Source organism: Misgurnus anguillicaudatus, chromosome 2 (genome assembly GCF_027580225.2).
Source record: "Misgurnus anguillicaudatus chromosome 2, ASM2758022v2, whole genome shotgun sequence".
Taxonomy (NCBI): domain Eukaryota; kingdom Metazoa; phylum Chordata; class Actinopteri; order Cypriniformes; family Cobitidae; genus Misgurnus; species Misgurnus anguillicaudatus.
This window is the reverse complement of record NC_073338.2, coordinates 46,744,645-46,767,798: the sequence shown is the minus strand read 5'-3', so window position 1 is coordinate 46,767,798 and position 23,154 is coordinate 46,744,645. Positions and strand designations below refer to the sequence as shown.

Here is a 23,154-nt window from a genome sequence, read left to right as displayed (position 1 = left end):
ACAAAACACGTGATGCACACAGGATCTCTAGATGTGCAGAACACATGTTTGGAAAAGGAACCACACACCTGACAGGCTACATACATATTGTGACGAACTTTGCATCAAGTGCCCTCGAAAAAAGAAGTCACCGGCTGCCACTGCTGTACAGTATATATCACTATAATGTTTAAAACTCAGAAACATATGAACACAGGTGGCATTTATCATTTCCTTGATTATATGTAATATATGTTTATTTTTTTAGATGTCAAAAGTTTTTAAAGAAGGCATCCTTCAAATAATAACACTGAAACAATGAATGCCAAGGATTTAATTGTTTACTGTAAACTTTAGCGCCCTCTAGAGGCAAACGCCAACATGCTTAAATAATACATTTATGCTGAGAAGAACACATCAATGTTCAGGAATATGTACATGTAAAATCTAGAAACTTACAGTGGGAAACTCAATAATAATAAAGTGATTAGAAATATTATGCTTGACAATTCATAGCTGTTGATTCATCATTAATTTTAAACTTCTATGACAATCTCTGTATCATCTATATTGTTGTATCACACAGTTTCACTGATCCATCAACCCAAAACCCAGGATAGAGAGGTTTAGTGAATGTGGTGTTGACTCTGTGGATGAGGGTCATTGTGTCAGAGACGCTGTAGAAAGACAAAATTCCTGCACTGTGATCCACATAAACTCCTATTCTAGAAGATCTGGACACTACAGGGAGTTTAGTCTCAATGCTATTGTGCCTGAATGAACAACTGTAGTGAGAGAAGCACAAACTCCAGGACTGATCAGTATATCCAAAGAAACAGTCATTACCCAATCCCTTCCTGCTGATGCTCTTATATGACACTGATATAAACACATCACCACTCCACTGAACTTCCCAGTAACAGCGTCCACTCACACTCTCACTACACAACACCTGAAAACAACCATCAAATCTGTCTGGATGATCAGGATACTGGACTGTGGTGTAAGCATAAGTAATCTCTCTGTTCCCCTCAGACAGATGGAGATATTTATGTGCTGTGTTTGGATCTGCAGTGAAGTGATGATAATCTGATGGAGACAAATAATAAACATCATCTAAACATAAAATTGTACATTTCAGTAATAAAACATAAAACTTCATGTCTTATTTATTTTAGTTTTTGAAGACTGTCAATGTGTTAAGAAGTGAACAGAGATCATTTACAGTATAGACAGAATCTAATCTGATTGTTTTACTGTTATATTCATCATAATCCTGTGTGTGTAAAAGGTTTGTGAATGTGTGAACATTGTCAAAGTCCCTCTGTTCTGTAGTTGTACACTTTAAAATATATTTAGTTAATTTAATATTTAATTATTAAATTTAAATGCCATATCAGAAACATTAAATTGATGCTATTGACGTCACAGTTATGTTTTATTGTGGGCGAGCACAGTTATTTATTTTCTGTTTATTCTGCACATTCAGTTTGATTCATGAGTATCTTTAGAGGAGTTTAAAATGACTGAAATGCAGATTATGACTGTTCATGTCTTTATCAGCATCAGTGTGTTTTTTTTTTTTGTTTATTTAGACTCACATTTTAGGAACTGCTCCCTGGTCTCAGGTTCAGAAGTAACTATGTTGAAAAATTATTCATTCAGAATCAGTGAGTGATATTCTCTCTATTTTTACAAAATATAATATTATTTTTACATGATGTAAGAGAAGTAAGTGTTTTACCTTTATCATATATCGTCTCTATCTCTTCTCTACAGAAATCCTCCAGTTTCTCTCTCAGATGAGACACAGATTTTCTAACATCATCAAAAGAGATGAGAGAGCTGACAGTGATGCTGAGTGAGTCTGAAGATCCAGGAGGAACAGAGAGAGACTGAAAACTCTACACAAACACAAAGACAAACAACACAAACATAAACTGATGACACTGAAACATTTCATAGAAAATATAATCTCGGTAAAACATGCTCTTCACTTCTTAAAGATCACTGTTGTGTTTTTCAGATCTCTGTTACCTGGAGGAAATGGATGTGATCATCTGTGTGTGAAAGCTGCTCCAGCTCAGCGTCTCTCCTCCTCAGATCATCAATCTTCTGCTCCAGTCGCTTCAAGAGTCCTTCAGCTTCACTCACTGCAGTCTTTTCCTGATCTCTGATCAGCTGTGTCACCTCAGATCGTCTTCTCTCAATGGATGTGATCAGTTGAGTAAAGATCCTCTCAGTGTCGTCCACTGCTGTCTGTGCAGAGCGCTGTTAGGACACACAGAGAGAGGAGCATTAGAATCAGCAGCATTCATTTAGCTCTTACTGGTACATCACACAGTCTGTTACACACAGTGAACTTCAGTGAAAGTCATCCAGCACTGAACTCCTCACTGACTGATTGGATGAGAGTCTTAACTGAGTCTGAAACAGATCTGAAACAGCAGACAGCAGTTGTTCTTCTGATCAAAACTCACCTTATGAGTGTCCACAGCATCTCTCAGCTCCTGAAGCTTCTTCTGGCTCTCCTGGATTCTCTGCTGGTATTTTCTCTGTGTCTCCTTCAGTTCTTTCTGTTGGATTTGGAAATAATAATTAAACAGATAAAATGTACATTAGAGTGATTTTTAATAGTTAAACTCAGATCTGATCACATTAACACATCCCTTAGTGTTTTCATCTCTTACCTGTTTTTCAGTCCTCTCTGCTGCAGCTGATACAGTCTTATGTTCATTGTGTTCATCCACCATACACAGATAACATATACAGATCTGATCAGTTTTACAGTAAATCTCTAAAAGTTTCTCATGTTGTGGGCAGATCATCTGCTGAAGTCGTCCAGTGGCGTCTGTCACTTTGTGTCTCTTGCCTTTGAATAATTTCTCATGTTGTTCAAGATGATTTTGACAGTAAGAGTTCAGACACACCAGACAGGACTTGACAGCTTTGTGTTTTCTCTCAGTACAGACGTCACACTTCACATCTCCAGCTTCAGCATAACTGAGAGAAGGTTCAGTCTGGAGTTTCGTCTTCTTCAGTATCTCCACCATCTGAGCAAACACCACATTTTTATTTAAATCAGGTCTTGTATTGAAGGTGTGTCTGCATTGAGGGCAGCTGTAGTTTCTTATCTGATCATTCTGATCCCAGCAGTCTGTAATACAGCTCATACAGTAACTGTGTCCACAGGGAATGGTCACTGGATCCTTCAGTAGATCCAGACAGATTGAACAGATGAACTGATCCTGATCCACTGAAATACTGGCTTCTGCCATTTCACTGTATGTACTCACAGAAAGAAAGAAACAAACAACAGCCCAACAGTTTCAGTTTCTCTGAACTCAAACTATTTCCTGGTTGTGTTTGAAACATGTGCAAACTGGTGTGTCAGTCATATAATAAACATGTCCACTAGATGTCAGTCTCATACAGAAAGTCACAGTCTCGAGTAGCCAAACCTTTGTGGAAATGCTCTGCCATAAATGCATAAATATGAGTGAATTTTGTGGTGAAATAAGAGAATAACAGATCAAATCTCTCTGTGTGTCAACTGATTCAACATTAAAGCCAGTATAAGTGTTTGTCCTCTAGTGGTGAGATATTTACACACACAATTCACATTTGAAAAAGAAAAAAGTAAATAGAAGTTTAAACTACAGATAATTGATTATATACATTTTTAAATGAATGCATTAAAACAAACATATAATGTTTAAAAAGACATGGCCTGGTTTAACAGACAGAGATTTAGTCAGGAATAAACTTAAGTTAATGATGACATTTAAGTATCTTTTAGTTTAAATTTGTCTCAGGAGTCTACTGGTGTGCAGTACGATACAAAACAATGGCACATAAATATTTTAAGATCAGTCAGAGTAAGTTGTTTTTAGTTAAGACGGCACAAACATGTATTTTAGTCTGGAGTTTGCTGAAGTCTTGTCTGTGGGTTAAAGTGTCATAGGTGGAAGGTGTGTAGATTGTCAAAAGAGAGCAACATAGCAACAAAAATGATCAACATTTAGCCAGAAGAGCCTTTTTTCACTCTATCTTCATTGTATACCACAGTATTTACTGTACATGATATGAGGTAACACATTTAAAGAGGCCATTTCACAAGACATTTTTAAGATGTAAAATCAATCTTTGGTGTCCCCAGAGTACATATGTGAAGTTTTAGCTCAAAATACTCCACAGATAATTAATTATAGCACGTTGCTAAAATCTCAACTTTGTACCCTACTGAAAAATCCAGCCAAGACCAGCACAAGCTGGCGAGCTGGCCCCAGCTGGTCCCCAGCCTGGTTTTAGCGGTTTTGCTGGTGTAGGAAGCTGGTTTTGCTGGTGTAGCAAGCTGGTCTAGCTGTGTTTTGGTCACATTTTAAGCTGGTCTAGCTGGAGTTAGCTGGTCATGCTGGAATACCAGCTGACCCACCAGCATGACCAGCTTTGTCAGGCTGGGAGGACCAGCGTAAACCACCTGAAACCAGCTAAAACCAGCTACCAGCTTATGGTGGTTTTAGCTGGATTTTTCAGTAGGGTAGGCCTGAGCAAAAGTGTGCCGTTTTGGGTGTGCCCTTTCAAATGCAAATGAGCTGATGAAATGCAAACACTGATCGCAATGACGGTAAATGGACTGCATTTATATAGCGCTTTCAACAGACCCGTGGCCATCCAAAGTGCTTTAGAAGTTGCCTCACATTCGGTGTTAGCCATGCAAGGTTCCATCCAGCTCGTCGGGAGCAGCTAAGGGGCCATCGTTTTGCAAATGAGCAAAACCTGCTGGGGGCCCTTCTTACACTCTGAGGCTATTTTGGGGATTTCTGCCAATTTTTGGCCTACCTCATTTCAAAAGCTTCTCATACCCACAAGCAGAGGTGCACATACAAACGTTTGGTATCATTTTACAGGAAAGTGTATAACTCTGGCCCTGATTGGTAACGAAACTGCAGACAGTTTCGTTTGATTCCAGCAATTGTCAGCTTATAGAGGAAAAAGGATTTTTTTCTCTATCATAATCTATGCAAAAGTTATTTTACTCCAACTGAAGGGAGGAATAATACCCTTTTTGTATACAATTTCTGCCTAAAAATATTTGAAGTGTTCTCATAACCACATACAGTGGAATAAATGCAATATCTTTATATCATTTTGCAGAAAACCCTTTGAAGTTACATAAAAAGCTGCTGTTTGACAAAACTTGTTATTTATGTAGATTTTCATATGATGAAACACCAAACTTTCTTTTTATTATGTTGTAAACACTGTTTTTGAAAAACTCTGGTTCTCGGTGCTCTAGCAGACTGCAGACAGTAAACACCTAAAAAAAGAAAGAACGAACTCTTTAGCATGTAAGTTATTCTTATTTTACTGAAGGGTGTGAACATACATTTTTCATATAAAAAATTATTTTTTGTTTTGCACATAAAATAAATAGCAAGGGATTATTCATGCAGAAAACCAAAGAAAATTCTGTGAATGGACTCATTGTTTAGAGTAGGACCTAAGAGAAAAGATGGTGTAGCATTTGTGGCTATCTGTGCTATCTGAGGCAGTCCACACTCAATTTTCCCATATGTTTACAAAATACCATTTTTTACCTCATTATTCATTCGACGATTGTTGGATATGTGATAATAATAGGACAAAATGTAGCCTTATTCCTGAGAGTGAGAGCACTCAGGAATATTTCATTTGATATAAGACTTGCCCATGTTTGTCATACCTGAAAAATATGAAAGTGTGAATATTAAATCATATAAAAAATATGAGGGGGGGGGTGAAACCTAAGGCGTGTTATCAACATTACCCTAATCTTCATTAAAACATTTGTAAAAAATAATCTCTGAACACCTCTTTAAATAAAATTTATTCAACATAATTTCTTTAAATACAAGTGCAGACAAATCATTTTAAGAGTGTCAGTGCAAGTTTGACACCTAGTGGACATTTATTGAACGACAAATACATAATTTTGCACACGACACTGAACCAGGAAATATTTGAAGCATAAAAGAAACCGAAACTTTGGTCTTTTTTAATTGATAAATGTGTCACTGTATTTGCAGTGTCAATACAATGGCAGAAGCCAGAATTTCAGTGTAAGGCGCCACCCACTGGTCCAACGACGGAACAACAATGGCGTGGTGAAGGGGTCTCGTGTTCTTTCCTTCCTCAGCGCTTCTATAAAATAATTAAATGTATTAAGTTTCAGTGTATTACTTTGACCTCTGTGGTTAAGTTATTACATGTCTCCAGTTTATAAATTACCAATATTATTCTGATGTTTATAACAATTTATATTTATTCTTCACATAGAGAATAAAATGTAATTCTAAAGGTGTTAAAGTTAGAGGTTTCTCCAAAACATTGAAAACAAGAGGATACATCTATGTTTTAGGTTGAGGCAATTACTCCACTCATGTTTTCAGAGGCAATACTCCTAATCTAGGCCCCCTTCAATATATTTATCTTAAACACTGAAAATATAATAAAAGACTTGACAAGTTTTCAAATGAATAAAGGTTAAAGGGACACTCCACTTTTTTGAAAATATGCTCATTTTCCAGCTCCCCTAGAGTTAAACATTTGATTCTTACCGTTTTGGAATCTATTCAGCTGATCTCCGGGTCTGGCGCTAGCACTTTTAGCATAGCTTAGCATAATCCATTGAATCTGATTAGCCCATTATCATCGCGCTAAAAAATAACCAAAGAGTTTCAATATTTTTACTATTAAAAACTTGACTCTTCTGTAGTTACATTGTTACCTCTCTGAGATAGCTCTATTAGGGTGGGGGATTTTAAGTGGTTTTGCACCTATTTGGCTCCCCCTACTGGCTTAACTTGCAATCTCATTACTGATTGGCTGACTTTGCTGCCACTCAAAAAATGTAGCCAATTATTTTAAAGTGGAGGGGCAGTGAGATGCTGTGATGTCATAAGCATCAGTTTTTCAGATTGGGCCGTTTTCTGGCTGACATTTCTAAAAGAGGCATTTCTATGAGACTGAGATGTTTAACATGTCTAGCACTTTTTGAATGTTTGTGAATGCAGGTACTATTATTCAACAAAGACAAGGTAAAAAAAAAATTCATTCTCTGTCCCCTTTAACAATTTATTTTGCCAGGCAGGTTACACTTAAAGGGACACAAGGCAAGTCTGAGTATTATTTCTCTACTAGCTCCCCCTAGTGTCTGGGAGTAAATGCTTTCTATATCTGAGACTTGACGAGACTGAAGGACACCGGGTCGGATACAGCGAACTTGCAAGTGGGGTATTCTTCCTACAGACGGTAGGGGCGGGCGAGAGAGTCTTCATTCGTCATGTAATGAGTCATTTAACCATATACAGACTTACGAAGATGGTTTATTAACATAAAAATGCTGCCTTGTGTCTCTTTAAATCACACTGTAAAAAATACTTTGCTGCCTTAAAAATTTTTGTTGAATCAACTCGGATTTACAAGTCATTTCAACTTACTATTATTTATCTTGACTAGAGATGAGTTGTTATAACTACTGGTGAGTTGTTATAACTTGTAAAGTTAGGTTGACTTTTCTCAACTATATTTTGTGGGTTGTGACAACTCATCTGTGTTGAGATAACTTGTAAATTTGAGTTGATTTGACAAAAAATTTTAAGGCAGCAAAGTATTTTTTACAGTGCAATAATTTGGTTATTCCAATTCATCAACCAAAAATATTAAGCTCAAAGCCTTTACTAAAAGATCAGCATAGAAAATAAAAACTCACAGAGGAAAATTCATACCTGGTAATGAAAGACACACAGCAGTGTGGGAAGTTCTGAATACAGATGCCTACATAATGTTTGAATACACACACAGACTGTGAGGGAGCTTCTTCCTAAATAATTGCTTCATGATGTTTTAATACACACACAAACTGTGGGGAAGATTCTGGCTAAAGAAAGCTTCCCCAAATATTTTGCCAGGCCACATTTTATACATAGCTTTACACATAGGAAATCAAAGTCCAACATCAGGATTTGGTTGGTCAGGATCTTGTGACCTGGGGCACCAAATGGGATTGTTAGCCATATCTCCAAGACAGGGGTGCAGATTATGCTCGAAGTTCTTAACTTTGGTACACTTTATCTTAGAATTTAGAACTTTAGACCTTATTACGAATCACACCATGACCTTTAAAATAATATCACACATGAATATAAAATTGTCATCTTATTAAATATATAAGAACATATATTTTCAACAGTTACTCACTTATATGAGTCAGCCCTTTTAGATGACGATATCAAGTAATCAAACCTCTGAGATGATGAGATAAAGATACTCAAGCTTTAAGATTAGGAAGATTTTGGGTTCAAATCATCTGTGTTTTATTCTCAGGGCAGGATAGGTCCAGATTAGAGGAGAGTGGAGAGGAGAGAGGACATGAGGCAGGAGAAGAATGTGAAGAAGAGAGAGGAGATGAGAGGACACATGACAGAGAAGAGAGGAAAAAGACAGAGGAAAAGAAAGAACACATGATGGAGTAGAGGATAAAGTATATGAAAGAATAGGAGAGAGTGGAGAAGTAAGAACATACACAGTAGAGGAAAGTAAAAACACTTAGGGACAAATTGATAACTACATTCGTCCCCACCATGAAAGCTTGAAGACCTTTTTGAAAAAACATCCTCAACAAACATTAAGTAATCCAGTAGTACAAAAAGTGTTCTGTTGCAAGGATGGCACTAATAGAAGTTGGCTTACTTACTGCCAAAACTTCATGCATTATACATTGCTATGTCTGCTTAGCATTTGCCAAATCAACTGAGAAATCTCCCTTCATTAGTAGTATGACAGACTGGAAACATGTGCATCAGCGCTTAGAGGAACACGAAAAATACATGGCTCACAAATCCTGATGTGAAAGACTTATGTACTGTAGTGGAAGTCAGTTGTCCTCACACAGGAAACAAATCCTAAAGAAAGACATGTACTGGAGCGTGTAGTCAGGGCCGGCGCTAGCTATAGGCAGAGTAGGCAAATGCCTAGGGCCTCCATAACTGCTTAATCAATGTGCGCTAATCCGACAACGTTTACTGACAGCAATAGATAAAGTTTTAAGGTGACTTAATGCGATGCTGCCGCCGCAAGAAGCGCAGGCGGATGACATTAAAGTAACGCAAGATCGATTGATAAGCAGACTCCTCTGTATGGTTTCTCCTTTGGCTCTCGCAGTGCTTTGATGTCATCCGCCTGTCGGTTCTTGCAGCGCCTCATGAAGTTAAAGAAGCCTAGATGAACAGCATTCAAATCTCTGCAGCTGACTGACTTTAAAGGTGGAGTGCACAATTTTTGAAAAATGCTTTGGAAAAGGAGACGGGCCGACTACCAAAACACACTTGTAGCCAATCAGCAGTAAGGAGCGTGTCTACTAACCGACATCCTTGCCGGGTTGCGTATGTGTGGGGCGGGTCTTTTAACTCTTTCACCGCCAGCATTTTTTTTTAAAAAGTTGCCAGCCAGCGCCAGCGTTTTTCATGATTTTCACAAAAGTTTAATGCCTTCCAGAAAATGTTCTTCTTCAAATATATAAGCATACAATATATCAAATGAAAGAACAGACCCTCTGCTTTCAAACAAAAAAAACCCCGTTTCATCCTACCTTGAGGAGTTATTTTGTAATCAGCTTTTGAATATGGGTAGGTTTCTGCAAAAACACCACATTTTGAGCAAAAGTAGAGATAATTCCATTTTTGTGACGGACTTTTCATAGAGATCCCATTCAGAGCGATCTTTAAAACAGACACGGACATGCAGCAGCTTGCCATAGGGCAATACTTCCGGGTTTAAAAAGTTGAGGAAGGGCGCCACCTGGTGGATAATAGCGGTATTGCGGAAAGACGGAAATACTCGTCATTGGCGTGGAAGCGTTTTCTCTTGATTGACGAGATATCTCGTCAATGGCGGGGAAAGAGTTAAAAAAGGTCCAGATTCTATTGGGGTAGGGGCGTGTTTGTTTAGGTGATTTCAAATATCAACATTGGCTTTCAAACATTGCGCACTCCACCTTTAAGTGAAGGTGAAAGCGGCTATCACGTCCTTTGTTTCCTGCTTAGCCAAAGCGGAATGCAAAGACAGTGCAACACATGATGCAGGTATTTTGAAATAATGCATTTGCTTTGTTCTGTGTATCAATGTAATTTCAGCACAGATCAAACTTGAGCGTTGCTGACTCTGTTCAGACACTTTGAATGCGTGTGAGCATCACGTGGGGAGCTGACTATCAAAATGGTCAAGTTAAAAAAAAAGTTTGTATTTAAAGTCAAACAGCAACAGAGGGATGTATCAACAATTCTTAGTCAAGGCAACAACATATTTTAATATTGAAAATGAGTAGACCATTCCTTTAATACCCAGCTAAAATAAAAAACGATAAAACAATTTTTAGAGGTGTTCATCTGTTATCTAGTTATTTATGGTTAGGGTTTTTGCAGAGTGTTGTCTTTTTAATTTTACTCGTTGGAGAAAGCAAAACCATTATATTGTGTTATTCCAAAAAGGTTGTGCTTTAAATAAGTTACCACATCCACAACAACAACAAATTTGACCTGCCTTAAAATGTTTGACACATGTGGTTTTGCATAATTTCTAATCAAATTTTAACATAAATTTAATCAATTTGTTAACTTGATAAAAAGAAAAGTAATGGGGAAAACATGTTTAATAACTGTAGTGCTTAAATGATTTCTAACAGGGTAGAAAAAACACATCGTATTATTATAAATTAGAGGGGTGTGAGGGGTCTCCAACATAAATTTTCCCTAGGGCCTCCAAATATCTAGAACCAGCCCTGCGTGTAGTTGATGTTGTAAAAATGATTGGCAAAAGAGGCCTTAGCTATAGGTCAGAGGATGAGGCAGCATGCATGCTTGATGACTTTAATATTGATCATGGTAACTTCTTGGAGGTTATAGTCCTGTCATGTGCGTAATTTGCACAGGGGTTACCCCCGCAAAAATCAAATCCAGCTAATATAACCCCCCACCCCCTCAAAATCATCACATCATTCAGATTTAAAAAATATGAAATATTCGTATGAACACTTTTTCGTTTTCTTTATAAATTTCATTTGCCAGCAAGAAAGATAGTATTATATTTTACATAATCTGTAATAGAAAAAGTCTGATTTTCATGGTATGTCTCCATTAATGGATTTATTGTACTGGGACATCATTTTGTTTAAGTAATGTGCAATTCAGACATTAACTAACTTTAGTGATGGTCTTTAAACATATTATTAGAAATGTTTAGTAAATCCACCGTTGCATATTCAGCATTTTACATTTTTGGATTAAAATAAATGTCAAACTAAATGTGAAAATTAAATGTTTGTCTTAAAAATAAATCAATTTGAATTCAGACCAATACATTTTAGTGGCTTGTATAACATTTTATTTATAGTGGTTTGTACACATAAAAGAACACACGGCCGTAGATGAATAACATTAACTGTGAATAACTACTATAAAGCTACCTCTGTTTGACAAGATAAAATACAATTATTAAAATATAACATTACAATCAGTTATTTGAAATTGATGATTAGAAAAAGTAAAGACTTATTATTTCTTTGTTGTTGATTCATCATGTTCAGATTTCCAATATGACAAAATCATTTAAAGACTCTCTGTATCATTTATATCTTTATATCACACAGTTTCACTGATCCCCAAACACTAGAGGTTTAGTGAATGTGGTGTTGACTCTGTGGATGAGGGTCATTGTGTCAGAGATGCTGTAGAAGGACAGAGATCCTGCACTGTGATCCACATAAACTCCTATTCTAGAAGATCTGGACACTATTGGGAGATCAGTCTCAATGTTATTGTGCCTGAAAAAACAACTGAAGTCATAGCAGCACAAACTCCAGGACTGATCATTACGTCCAAACATACACTCATCACCCCATCCCTTCCTGCTGATGCTCTTATATGACACTGATATTAACACCACATCACCACTCCACTCAACCTCCCAGTAACAGCGTCCACTCACACTCTCACTACACAACACCTGATCACAATTAAAAAATCTGTCTGGATGATCAGGATACGGCTGGACTGTGGCTGTGTAAATAATCACTCTGTTCCTCTCAGACAGACAGAGACGTTTATATGCTGTGTTTGGATCTGCAGTGAAGTGATGATAATCTGATGGAGACAAATAAAAAACATTGTTTGAATGTAAAATTATACATTTCAATAATTAAAATAAAATGTCAAGTCTTATTTATTTTATGTTTTAAAGATGTTTTCAATATGTTAAGAACTGAACAGAGATCCTTCACAGTATAGACAGAATCTAATCTGATTGTTTTACTGTTATATTCATCATAATCTGTGTGTGTAAAAGGTTTGTGAATGTGTGAACATTGTTAAAGTCCCTCTGTTCACTTTATATATTTTGTTATCATTTAATTTAAGTGTAAAGAATTTTTGTTTATAGAAAAACTTAATTTCTTATAAAATTTAAATATCATATAAGAAACTTGATTTATGAACTGCTATTTAATCTCATGGTTATGTTTCATTGTTTATTTTCTGTTTATTCTGCACATTCAGTTTGATTCATGAGTATCATTATAAAGGAGTTTAAAATGACTGAAATGCAGATTATCACTGTTCATGTCTTTATCAGCATCAGTGTGTTTATTTGTTGTTTATTGAGACTCACATTTTAGGAACTGTTCTCTGGTCTCAGGTTCAGGAGTAACTATGTTCCAGAAATCCTCCAGTTTCTCTATCAGGTGAGACACAGATTTTCCTTCATCATCAAAAGAGATGAGAGAGCTGACAGGGATGCTGAGTGAGTCTGAAGATCCAGGAGGAACAGAGAGAGACTGAAAACTCTACACAAACACAAAGACAAACAACACAAACATAAACTGATGACACTGAAACATTTCATAGAAAATATAATCTCAGTAAAACATGCCCTAACTTCTTAAAGATCACTGTTGTGTTTTTCAGATCTCTGTTACCTGGAGGAAATGGATGTGATCATCTGTGTGTGAAAGCTGCTCCAGCTCAGCGTCTCTCCTCCTCAGATCATCAATCTCCTGCTCCAGTCGCTTCAAGAGTCCTTCAGCTTCACTCACTACAGTCTTTTCATGATCTCTGATCAGATGTATCACCTCAGATCGTCTTCTCTCAATGGTTTGGATCAGTTGAGTAAAGATCCTCTCAGTGTCGTCCACTGCTGTCTGTGCAGAGCGCTGTTAGGACACACAGAGAGAGGAGCATTAGAATCAGCAGCATTCATTCAGCTCTTACTGGTACATCACACAGTCTGTTACACACAGTCAACTTCAGTGAAAGTCATCCAGCACTGAACTCCTCACTGACTGATTGGATGAGAGTAACTGAGTCTGAAACAGATCTGAAACAGCAGACAGCAGTTGTTCTTCTGATCAAAACTCACCTTATGAGTCTCCACAGCATCTCTCAGCTCCTGAAGCTTCTTCTGGCTCTCCTGGATTCTCTGCTGGTATTTTCTCTGTGTCTCCTTCAGTTCTTTCTGTTGGATGTTGAAATAATAATTAAACAGATAAAATGTACATTAGAGTGAATTTTTACCAGTTTAACTCAGATCTGATCACATTAACACATCACTCAGTGTTTTCATCTCTTACCTGTTTCTCAGTCCTCTCCTCTTTAGCTGGTATAGTATCATGTTGTTTGTGCTTCCCCACAATACACAGAAGACATATACAGATCTGATCAGTTTTACAGTAAATCTCTAAAAGTTTCTCATGTTGAGGGCAGATCATCTGCTGAAGTCGTCCAGTGGCGTCTATCAGGTTGTGTCTCTTGCCTTTGAATAAATTCTCATGTTGTTCAAGATGATTTTGACAGTAAGAGTTCAGACACACCAGACAGGACTTGACAGCTTTGTGTTTTCTCTCAGTACAGACGTCACACTTCACATCTCCAGCTTCAGCATAACAGGGAGAAGGACGCGCAGCTTGTAGTTTTGTCTTCTTCAGCATCTCCACCATCTGAGCAAACACCACATTTTTATTTAAATCAGGTCTTGTATTGAAGGTCTGTCTGCATTGAGGGCAGCTGTAGTCTCTCTTCTGATCATCTTGATCCCAGCAGTCTGTAATACAGCTCATACAGTAACTGTGTCCACAGGGAATGGTCACTGGATCCTTCAGTAGATCCAGACAGATTGAACAGATGAACTGATCCTGATCCACTAAAATACTGGCTTCTGCCATTTCACCGTATTTACTTACAAACAATAAAACTAAACACACAACAGCCCGAAATCAGTTTCACTTTCTCTGAACTCAAAGGATTTCCTGGTTGTGTTTGTGCAACGTATGCAAATGTGTCATTCAAATAATAAACAAATCCACAAGATGTCAGTCTCCTACAGAAAGTCACAGTCTCGAGTAGCCAAACCTGAAAAATGCTCTGCCATAAATGCATAAATATGAGTTGAATTTTGGGGTAAAATAAGAGAACAACACATCAAATTCAATTCAATTCAAATCTCTCTGATGTGTGTCACTAAACTGATTCAACATTAAAGCCAGTGTGAGTTTTGTCATCTGGTGGTGAGATATTTACACATACAATTTACATTTGGAATAGAAAAAAGTAAATAGAAGTTTAAACAGATAATTGACTTAACACATTTTTAAATGAATGCATTAAAACAAACATAAGCTTCTATAATGTTTATAAAAACATGGCTTGGTTTAACAGACAGAGATTAAGTCAGGAATAAACTTTAGTTAATGATGACATTTAAGTATCTTTTAGTTTAAATGTGTCTATGATAAAAACAGGAGTCTACTGGTGTGCAGTACAACACAAAACAATGGCACATAAATATTTTAAGATCAGTCAGAGTAGGTTGTTTTTAGTTAAGACAGCACAAACATGTATTTTAGTCTGGAGTTTGCTGAAGTCTTGTCTGTGGGTTAAAGTGTCATAGGTGGGAGGTACTTTATGTAGATTGTCAAAAGAGAGCAACATACATACAGTAGCAACAAAAATGATCAATATTTAGCCAGAAGAGCCTTTATCACCTTACCTTCATTGTATACCACAGTATTTACTGTACATGATACTAGGTAACTCCTTTAAAGGGGCCATTTCACAAGACATTTTTATGATGTAAAATAAATCTTTGGTGTCCCCAGAGTACATATGTGAGGTTTTAGCTCAAAAAACTCCACAGATAATTAATTATAGCACGTTGCTAAAATTGCCACTTTCTAGGCCTGAGCAAAAGTGTGCTGTTTTGGCTGTGCCCTTTAAAATGCAAATGAGCTGATGAAATGCAAACACTGATCACAATGATGGTAAATGGACTACATGTATATAGTGCTTTTACAGACCCATGGCCATCCAAAGCGCTTTAGTAGTTGCTCACATTCACCCATTCACACTGATAGCGGTGTCAGCCATGCAAGGCCCCATCCAGCTCATCGGGAGCAGCTGGGGCTCAAGGACACCTCGACACTTGGTCAGGTGAAGCTGGTGATTAAACAACTAACCTTCAAGTTTGTAGACAACCTACAGTACATGAACCACTGAGCCACTGACGTGGTTGTTTGTTGGAATTGAAACTCAATTGTGCTGTCAATTATTTTTTTCTCTTTCTATCTGCACTAAATGTCAGTGCCGTGGTTTGATGATTATGGTGCAGAATTATTGTAATTGGCATTTCTACCTACCTACATCACAAAACACGCAAAATCTAAATGACCTATTTTTTTGGCCTATGCAGGGCCAGCGCTAAGGGGACATCATTTTGCCAATGAGCAAAACCTGCTGGGGGCCCTAAGGTTAGCCCTAAGTGGGCCCGTAAAGGGCCTTCAGAGGCTTGCTTGCAGGGAAATTTCTTTAAATATGTTCCTGCTGTCATCTATCAACTCATCTGCAGGGGAAAGAGGATGAAAGGAAGAAGATCGGCATCAATCCTCTTGTAAATCTGTGATTGTTAAATCTGTATGTTTCCTGTTCTTTAAGAATTCACATAAAATTAGTTCAGTATCTAATACATCTGTTTAATTTGAAGAAAATTGCATACATTATACTTAAAAGTGAAAGCATTGAGAAATTAATTGTGATGAAAAATGCTTAAAGCATAATGTTATGTCTGTAAATGACAAAATATGTTTGCAGTTACATATTAACAAGGTCACGGTCATGTATATTTACTAAAAACAAGTGTAACACAAAAATCTATCTGGTTCTGTTGTGTTACTTTTGTGTCACATGTGTGTTACGTTCATCAACATTTGAACAAAACTGTGTATTGTTATACCACACTTGTGGGTTATTGACCACAGCAAAAATCTCTGTCTAAAACATTACCTTTTAAAATTATGTTTTTCTGGTAAATGGTACTTTTGCCCCTTTTGGCTGGGTGTAAAACCTAAGGTCTGTTTTCAACATTACTCTATAATCTTCAATTACAACAAATTTGTAAAAATAATCTCTGAACACCTCTTTAAATAATCTTTATTCAACATAATTTCTTTAAATACAACTGCAGACAAATCATTTTAAGAGTTGCAGTGCAAGTCTGACACCTAGTGGACATTTATTGAACGACAAATAAATAATTTTGCACACGACACTGAACCAGGAAACATTTGAAACGTAAAAGAAACTGAAACTTTAGTCTTTTCAATTGATAAATGTGTCACTGTATTTGCGGTGTCAGTACAATGGCAGAAGCCAGTATTTCAGTCTGTAAGACGCCACCCACTGGCCCAATGACGGAACACCAATGGCGTAGTGAAGGGGTCTCGTGTTCTTATCTTCCTCGGGGCTTCTATAAAATAATTAAATTCATTAAGTTTCAATTAATTACTTTGACCTCTGTGGTTAAGTTATTATCTGACTCCAATTTATAAATTACCAATATTATTCTGATGCTGACCACAATTTATATTTATATTCTTCACATAGAGAAAAATATGTAATTCTGAAGGTGCTTACCCAGCTAACAGGGAACGTTCTTATAACTTTGGCTAACGTTCTGTTAAGGTTCTCCCAAAGATATCCAAAAACGTTCTTGCAATAACATTAGTAGAACGTTTCCCTAACCTTATCTGCAATTAATAAACGTCCTTAAAACGTTAGCATTAGAAACGTTTTTATTGTATTGTTAGTGGAACGTTCTACACACCCAAGCATTGCAAATGTTACCATTGTGTATGTAATGTAACGTTCTTAAAACGGTAGCATTGCAAACGTTATAATTGCATTGTTAGCAGAACGTTCTACATCCCCTAGCATTGGAAAGGTTACCACTGTGTATGTAATCTAACATCCTTAAAAAGGCAACATTGAAAACATTACCATTTTGTATGTAATTTAACGTTCCTAAAACGGTAGCATTGCAAATGTTATAAATTCATTGTTAGCAGAACGTTTTACATACCCTAGCATTGAAAACGTTACCATTGTGTATGTAATGTAACGTTCTTAAAACAGCCACATTGAAAACGTTACCATTTTGTATGTAATGTAACGTTCTTAAAACAGCAACATTGAAAACGTTACCATTTTGTATGTAATGTAACATTCTTAAAACGGTAGTATTGCAAACGTTATATTTGCTTTGTTATCAGAACATTCTGCACACCCTAGCCTTGAAAACGTTACCATTGTGTATGTAATGTAACGTTCTTAAAACGGTAGCATTGCAAATGTTAAAATTGCTTTGTTAGCAGAACATTCTGCACACCCTAGCCTTGAAAACGTTACCATTGTGTATGTAATATAACATTCTTAAAACGGTAACATTGAAAACGTTACCATTGTGTATGTAATGTAACGTTCTTAAATCATCAACATTGAAAACATTACCATTTTGTAGGTCATGTAACGTTCTTAAAACGGTAGCATTGCAAACGTTATAATTGCTTTGTTATCAGAACATTCTGCACACCCTAGCATGGAAAACGTTACCATTGTGTATGTAATGTAATGTTCTTAAAACGGCATCATTGAAAACATTAGCATTTTGTATCTAAGATAATGTTCCTAAAACGGTAGTATTGCAAACATTATAATTGCTTTGTTATCAGAACTTTCTGCACACCCTAGCTTTAAAAACGTTACCATTGTGTATGTAATGTAACGTTCTTAAAACTGTAACATTGAAAACGTTATAATTGCTTTGTTATCAGAACTTTCTGCACACCCTAGCTTTAAAAACCTTACCATTGTGTATGTAATGTAACGTTCTTAAAACTGTTACATTGAAAACGTTACCATTGTGTATGTAATGTAACATTCTTAAAACGGTAGCATTGCAAACGTTATATTTGCTTTGTTATCAGAACATTCTGCACACCCTAGCATTAAAAACGTTACCATTGTGTATGTAATGTAACGTTCTTAAAACGGTAACATTGAAAACGTTACCATTGTGTATGTAATGTAACGTTCTTAAAACAGTAGCATTGAAAACGTTATAATTGCATTGTAAGCAGAACGTTCTACACACCCTAGCATTGAAAACGTTACTATTGTGTATGTAATGTAACGTTCTTCAAACGGTAGCATTGAAAACGTTACTATTGTGTATGTAATGTAACGTTCTTCAAACGGTAGCATTGCAAACATTACATTTGCATAGTTAGCAGAACGTTCTTCATACCCTAGTATTGAAAACGTTACTATTGTGTATGTAATGTACTGTTCTTAAAACTGTAGCATTGAAAACGTTACTATTGTATATGTAATGTAACATTCTTCAAACGGTAGCATTGCAAACATTAGATTTGCATAGTTAGCAGAACATTCTTCATACCCTAGTATTGAAAACGTTACTATTGTGTATGCAATGTAATGTTCTTAAAACTACAGCATTGAAAACGTTACTATTGTGTATGTAATGTAACGTTCTTCAAACGGTAGCATTGCAAACATTACATTTGCATAGTTAGCAGAACGTTCTTCATACCCTAGTATTGAAAACGTTACTATTGTGTATGTAATGTACTGCTCTTAAAACTATAGCATTGAAAACATTACCATTGTGTATGTAATGCAACGTTCTTAAAACAGTTACATTAAAAACGTTATAAAAGCATTGTTAGCAGAACGTTCTACACACCCTAGCATTGAAAACGTTACCATTATGTATGTAATGTAACATTCTTAAAACAGTAACATTAAAAACATTATAATTGCAAAGTTAGCAGAACGTTCTTTATACCCTAGTATTGAAAACGTTACTATTGTGTATGTAATGTACTATTCTTAAAACTGTAGCATTGAAACGTTACTGTTGTGTATGTAATGTAACGTTCTTAAAACAGTAAAATTAAAAACATTATAATTGCATAGTTAACAGAAAGTTCTTCATACCCTAGCATTGAAAATGTTACTATTGTGTATGCAATGTAAGGTTCTTAAATGGTAGCATTGAAAACGTTATAATTGTATTGTTAGCATTACAACATTACCATTGCATAGTGGAATATTCTAAAAATGTTAGCATAAAATGTATCTTCTGGGGATTTAAATTGGGGTGAGCCGATCCGATATGCAGTATCCCAGCTAACAATTTTACGTTATAAAAACGTTCCCGGAATGTCTTACGAAAGTTTGGAAAACGTTTATTTTTTAACGTTCTTGCAATGTTAAAAGCGTCCAGTTTTTTAGACGTGGTATTAACGTTAATGTGTGGTTATAAGAACGTTATTCAAAAAGTTTTTAGAAAGGTTCAGTCTGTTGTTATATTAATGGTCTAATAACGTTTTTTAAAAAGGTTATTGAAACGTTCCATTCACCATTATATTCATGTTCTCAGAACCTTTTTCTAACGTTCTGTAATGGTTTTGTTCTGTGTTTACTTGTGTTCTGTGTATTTTTGTATTTTGGACTTTTATTTTGATACCCTGCTCTGTTCTGACTTTTATTTTGATATTCATCATGCCATGTCACAGTTCACATTTCCTGTCTGTCTGTATATAAGTCACTTCCTGTTCACCTGTTCCTGGCTGAATATTATATATAGTAAGCCTGTCTGTTACCTGTCTGAGACCTGTTACCTGAATTCTGTTTTTGTTATCTGTTTATCTGTTTAATCTGTTACCTGGATCTGCCTGTTTTTTGACCTGTGCCTGTTACCTTGGATTTTGATTGTTACTCTGCCTGCCCTGAACCTAGCCTGATATTTGGATTACGATTATTGGATAACCCTGTTTGGATTTGTTTGCTGGCCCTTATTGGGATTTTACAATAAAACACCTTTTGCACATGGATTCACCTCTTCATCGCTTTCATTAAAGCACCCGTTACACGTTCGTAACAGGTTATAAAAACATTGTTTAAACGTTCTTACACAGTACAAACATCCAGTTTTTTAGACGTAGTATTAACGTTATTGTTTGGTTACAAGAACGTTTTTAAAAACGTTTCTAGAATGGTTCGGTTTGTTGTTATGTTAATGTTCTAAGAACGTGTTTCAAAACGTTATTAAAACATTCCAATCACCATGATATTAATGTTCTAAGGACGTTTTTTAAAACCGTTCTTGAAACCTTCAATTTGTCATTATATTAATGTTTTAAGAACGTTTTTCTAACGTTTGTAACTGGTTAAGTTTAGGTATCAACAAATACTCAAGGTTATGGTATCGACATCGGTATCAGACATGAAAAAGTTGTATCGGCCCAGCCCTAGATTTAAAGAAATTTAAGTAAATGTAAGGATGAGAAAAATAAAAATGCCTAGTCCTGGATTAATATCCTAATGCTTTTTGGCATAAATAAAAATCTAAAATTTTGAGCTATAAAATGAATTGTTGGCTATTGCTACAAATATAACTGTGCTACTTATGACTGGTTTTTGTGATTCAGTCACATTTTATTTTAATCTAATTGATTATTTCAATGTTCCAGTCTTGACTCAACTGTGGGGTGGGAAGGCTAATGAATAATCTTTTAGCTTTCCATTTTATAATTTCTATATTGGAATTTTAGAGACAAATATAATTGCAATAACATTTACATACAAAAACTTTGAGAATATTTAAGTGAAAGGAATGTTATTTTTTAAAATATATATAAAAAAACATTGTTTATATGAGTGATGAAACAGATTTGCCAGGTTTTTCCCTCACTCACTTCACCAGATCAAAATCACCCAATTACTAATCACGATCACCTGACACACCTTATCGTCTCTGCACCATTTAAGACTCTCACACACAAACACACTGTCCAGTGCTAGCAATGTTTGTATGCTGCATGGACTAATCTGACTCTATCTTCCAGAGGCTTCCAGTCATTGTCATCATCTGTGTTGGATATTTGGATACTCTGGAATACACCTGTGACTGGGTGGTGTGTTTTTGCCTGCTCTTCGCCTGGACTTTTTACCATTACAATTTACCACAACTTAATAAACTGTTTCATTTTACTCTGCCTCTGTTGTCTTCTGTCCCTGACAAGTGACTTGAATGTTCCTCTAAAAATGTTTTGAATAATGTTCTTATAACCAAAAAAACCTTCAGCAAAGTTTTTATAATTTAATGCAAACGTTAGGAAAACGTTAATATAATGGGGATGAAACATTATAATGTTTTAAAGTTATCGGAACATTTTTATAACAAGACTGGAACGTTCTAAAAAAACTTTCTAAATACGTTATAACCAAACAAAGTTTATAAAAATGTCAAAACGTAGTTTTTCACGTTCTAAGAACGTTTAGAACATAATGTTTTTGTAACCTGTTACAAACGTTAGAAAAACGTTCTGAGAACATTAATATAATGGTGAATGGAACATTTTAATATTTTAATAACGTTTTTAAAAATGTTCTTAGAACATTATTACAACAACAGACTGAACCTTTCTAAAAACCTTTAAATAACGTTCTTATAACCGAACAGTAACGTTAATACTACGTCTAAAAAACTGGATGCTTTTAACGTTCTAAGAACGTTTAAAACATAATGGTTTTATAACCAGTTACAAACGTTAGAAAAACGTTTTGAGAACATTAATATAATGGTGAATAGAATGTTTTAAGAACGGTTTTAAAAACGTCCTTAGAACAGTAATATCATGGTGATTGGAATGTTTTAATAACGTTTTGAAACACGTTCTTAGAACATTAACATAACAACAAACCGAACCATTCTAGAAACGTTTTTAAAAACGTTCTTGTAACCAAACAATAACGTTAATACTACGTCTAAAAAACTGGACGTTTTTAACGTTCCTAGAACGTTTCAACCGAATGTTTTTGTAACCAGTTACAAACGTTAGAAAAACGTTCCTAGAACATTAATATAATGGCAAATGGGACGTTTCAAGAACAGTTTTAAAAACGTCCTTAGAACAGTAATATCATGGTGATTGGAATGTTTTAATAACGTTTTGAAACACGTTCTTAGAACATTAACATAACAACAAACCGAACCATTCTAGAAACGTTTTTAAAAACGTTCTTGTAACCAAACAATAACGTTAATACTACGTCTAAAAAACTGGACGTTTGTACTGTGTAAGAACGTTTAAACAATGTTTTTATAACCTGTTACGAACGTTAGAAAAACGTTCTGAGAACATGAATATAATGGTGAATGGAACGTTTCAATAACGTTTTTAAAAACGTTATTAGACCATTAATATAACAACAGACTGAACCTTTCTAAAAACGTTTTGAATAACGTTCTTATAACCACACATTAACGTTAATACCACGTCTAAAAAACTGGACGCTTTTAACGTTGTTAGAACGTTAAAAAATAAACGTTTTCCAAACTTTCGTAAGACGTTCCGGGAACGTTTTTATAACGTAAAATTGTTAGCTGGGTAGGCAGTTCACTACAGCTGGGTATGGATGCATTCTCCTTTAAACTTAAAGTTAGTGGTTTCTCCAAAACACATTGAAAATAAGAGAATACATATGTTTTAGGTTGAGGCAATTCTCCATCAAACCTAAAACGGGGAGGCAATTACTCCAATCATATTTTCAATATATTTATCTTATACACTGAAAATATAATAAAAGACTTGACAAGTTTTCAAATGAATAAGATTAAAGGAACATTCCAAATTTTTTTGAAAATATGCTCATTTCCCCATAGAGTTAAACATTTGATTCTTACCATTTAGGAATCCATTCAGCTGATGTCTGGGTCTGGCGCTAGCAA

General features: G+C 35.7%; 2 protein-coding genes and 1 long non-coding RNA gene across 4 annotated transcripts in view; all 3 read right to left on the bottom strand.

Annotated features, from left to right (window-relative positions):
* LOC141350968 (uncharacterized) overlaps positions 1-23,154 on the bottom strand; it is a 125,626-nt gene that overhangs the window by 3,559 nt on the left and 98,913 nt on the right. The window lies entirely within an intron of this gene.
* On the bottom strand, positions 330-3,647 carry LOC129443114 (E3 ubiquitin/ISG15 ligase TRIM25-like). The gene is made up of 6 exons (XM_073856742.1): positions 2,670-3,647; positions 2,460-2,555; positions 2,017-2,250; positions 1,724-1,883; positions 1,581-1,619; positions 330-1,068 (listed from the first exon to the last, which is right to left on the bottom strand). The coding sequence occupies exons 1-6, from the start codon at positions 3,255-3,257 to the stop codon at positions 545-547; spliced, it is 1,641 nt and encodes a 546-aa protein (XP_073712843.1). The 5' UTR covers positions 3,258-3,647; the 3' UTR covers positions 330-544.
* The window catches only part of LOC129443099 (tripartite motif-containing protein 16-like), a 65,702-nt gene continuing 53,691 nt past the window's right edge, over positions 11,144-23,154 (bottom strand). Inside the window, exons 1-5 of one of the 2 annotated variants that reach the window (XM_073856745.1) lie at positions 13,640-14,327; positions 13,429-13,524; positions 12,989-13,222; positions 12,682-12,856; positions 11,284-12,158 (exon numbers count right to left, since the gene is read on the bottom strand). In XM_073856745.1, the coding sequence (XP_073712846.1) occupies positions 11,668-12,158; positions 12,682-12,856; positions 12,989-13,222; positions 13,429-13,524; positions 13,640-14,230 (1,587 nt within the window). In that variant the 5' untranslated portion in view covers positions 14,231-14,327 and the 3' untranslated portion in view covers positions 11,284-11,667. Of the gene's footprint in view, positions 12,159-12,681; positions 12,857-12,988; positions 13,223-13,428; positions 13,525-13,639; positions 14,328-23,154 lie in introns of those variants that run through there. The other variant, XM_073856744.1, reaches the window with a different exon arrangement.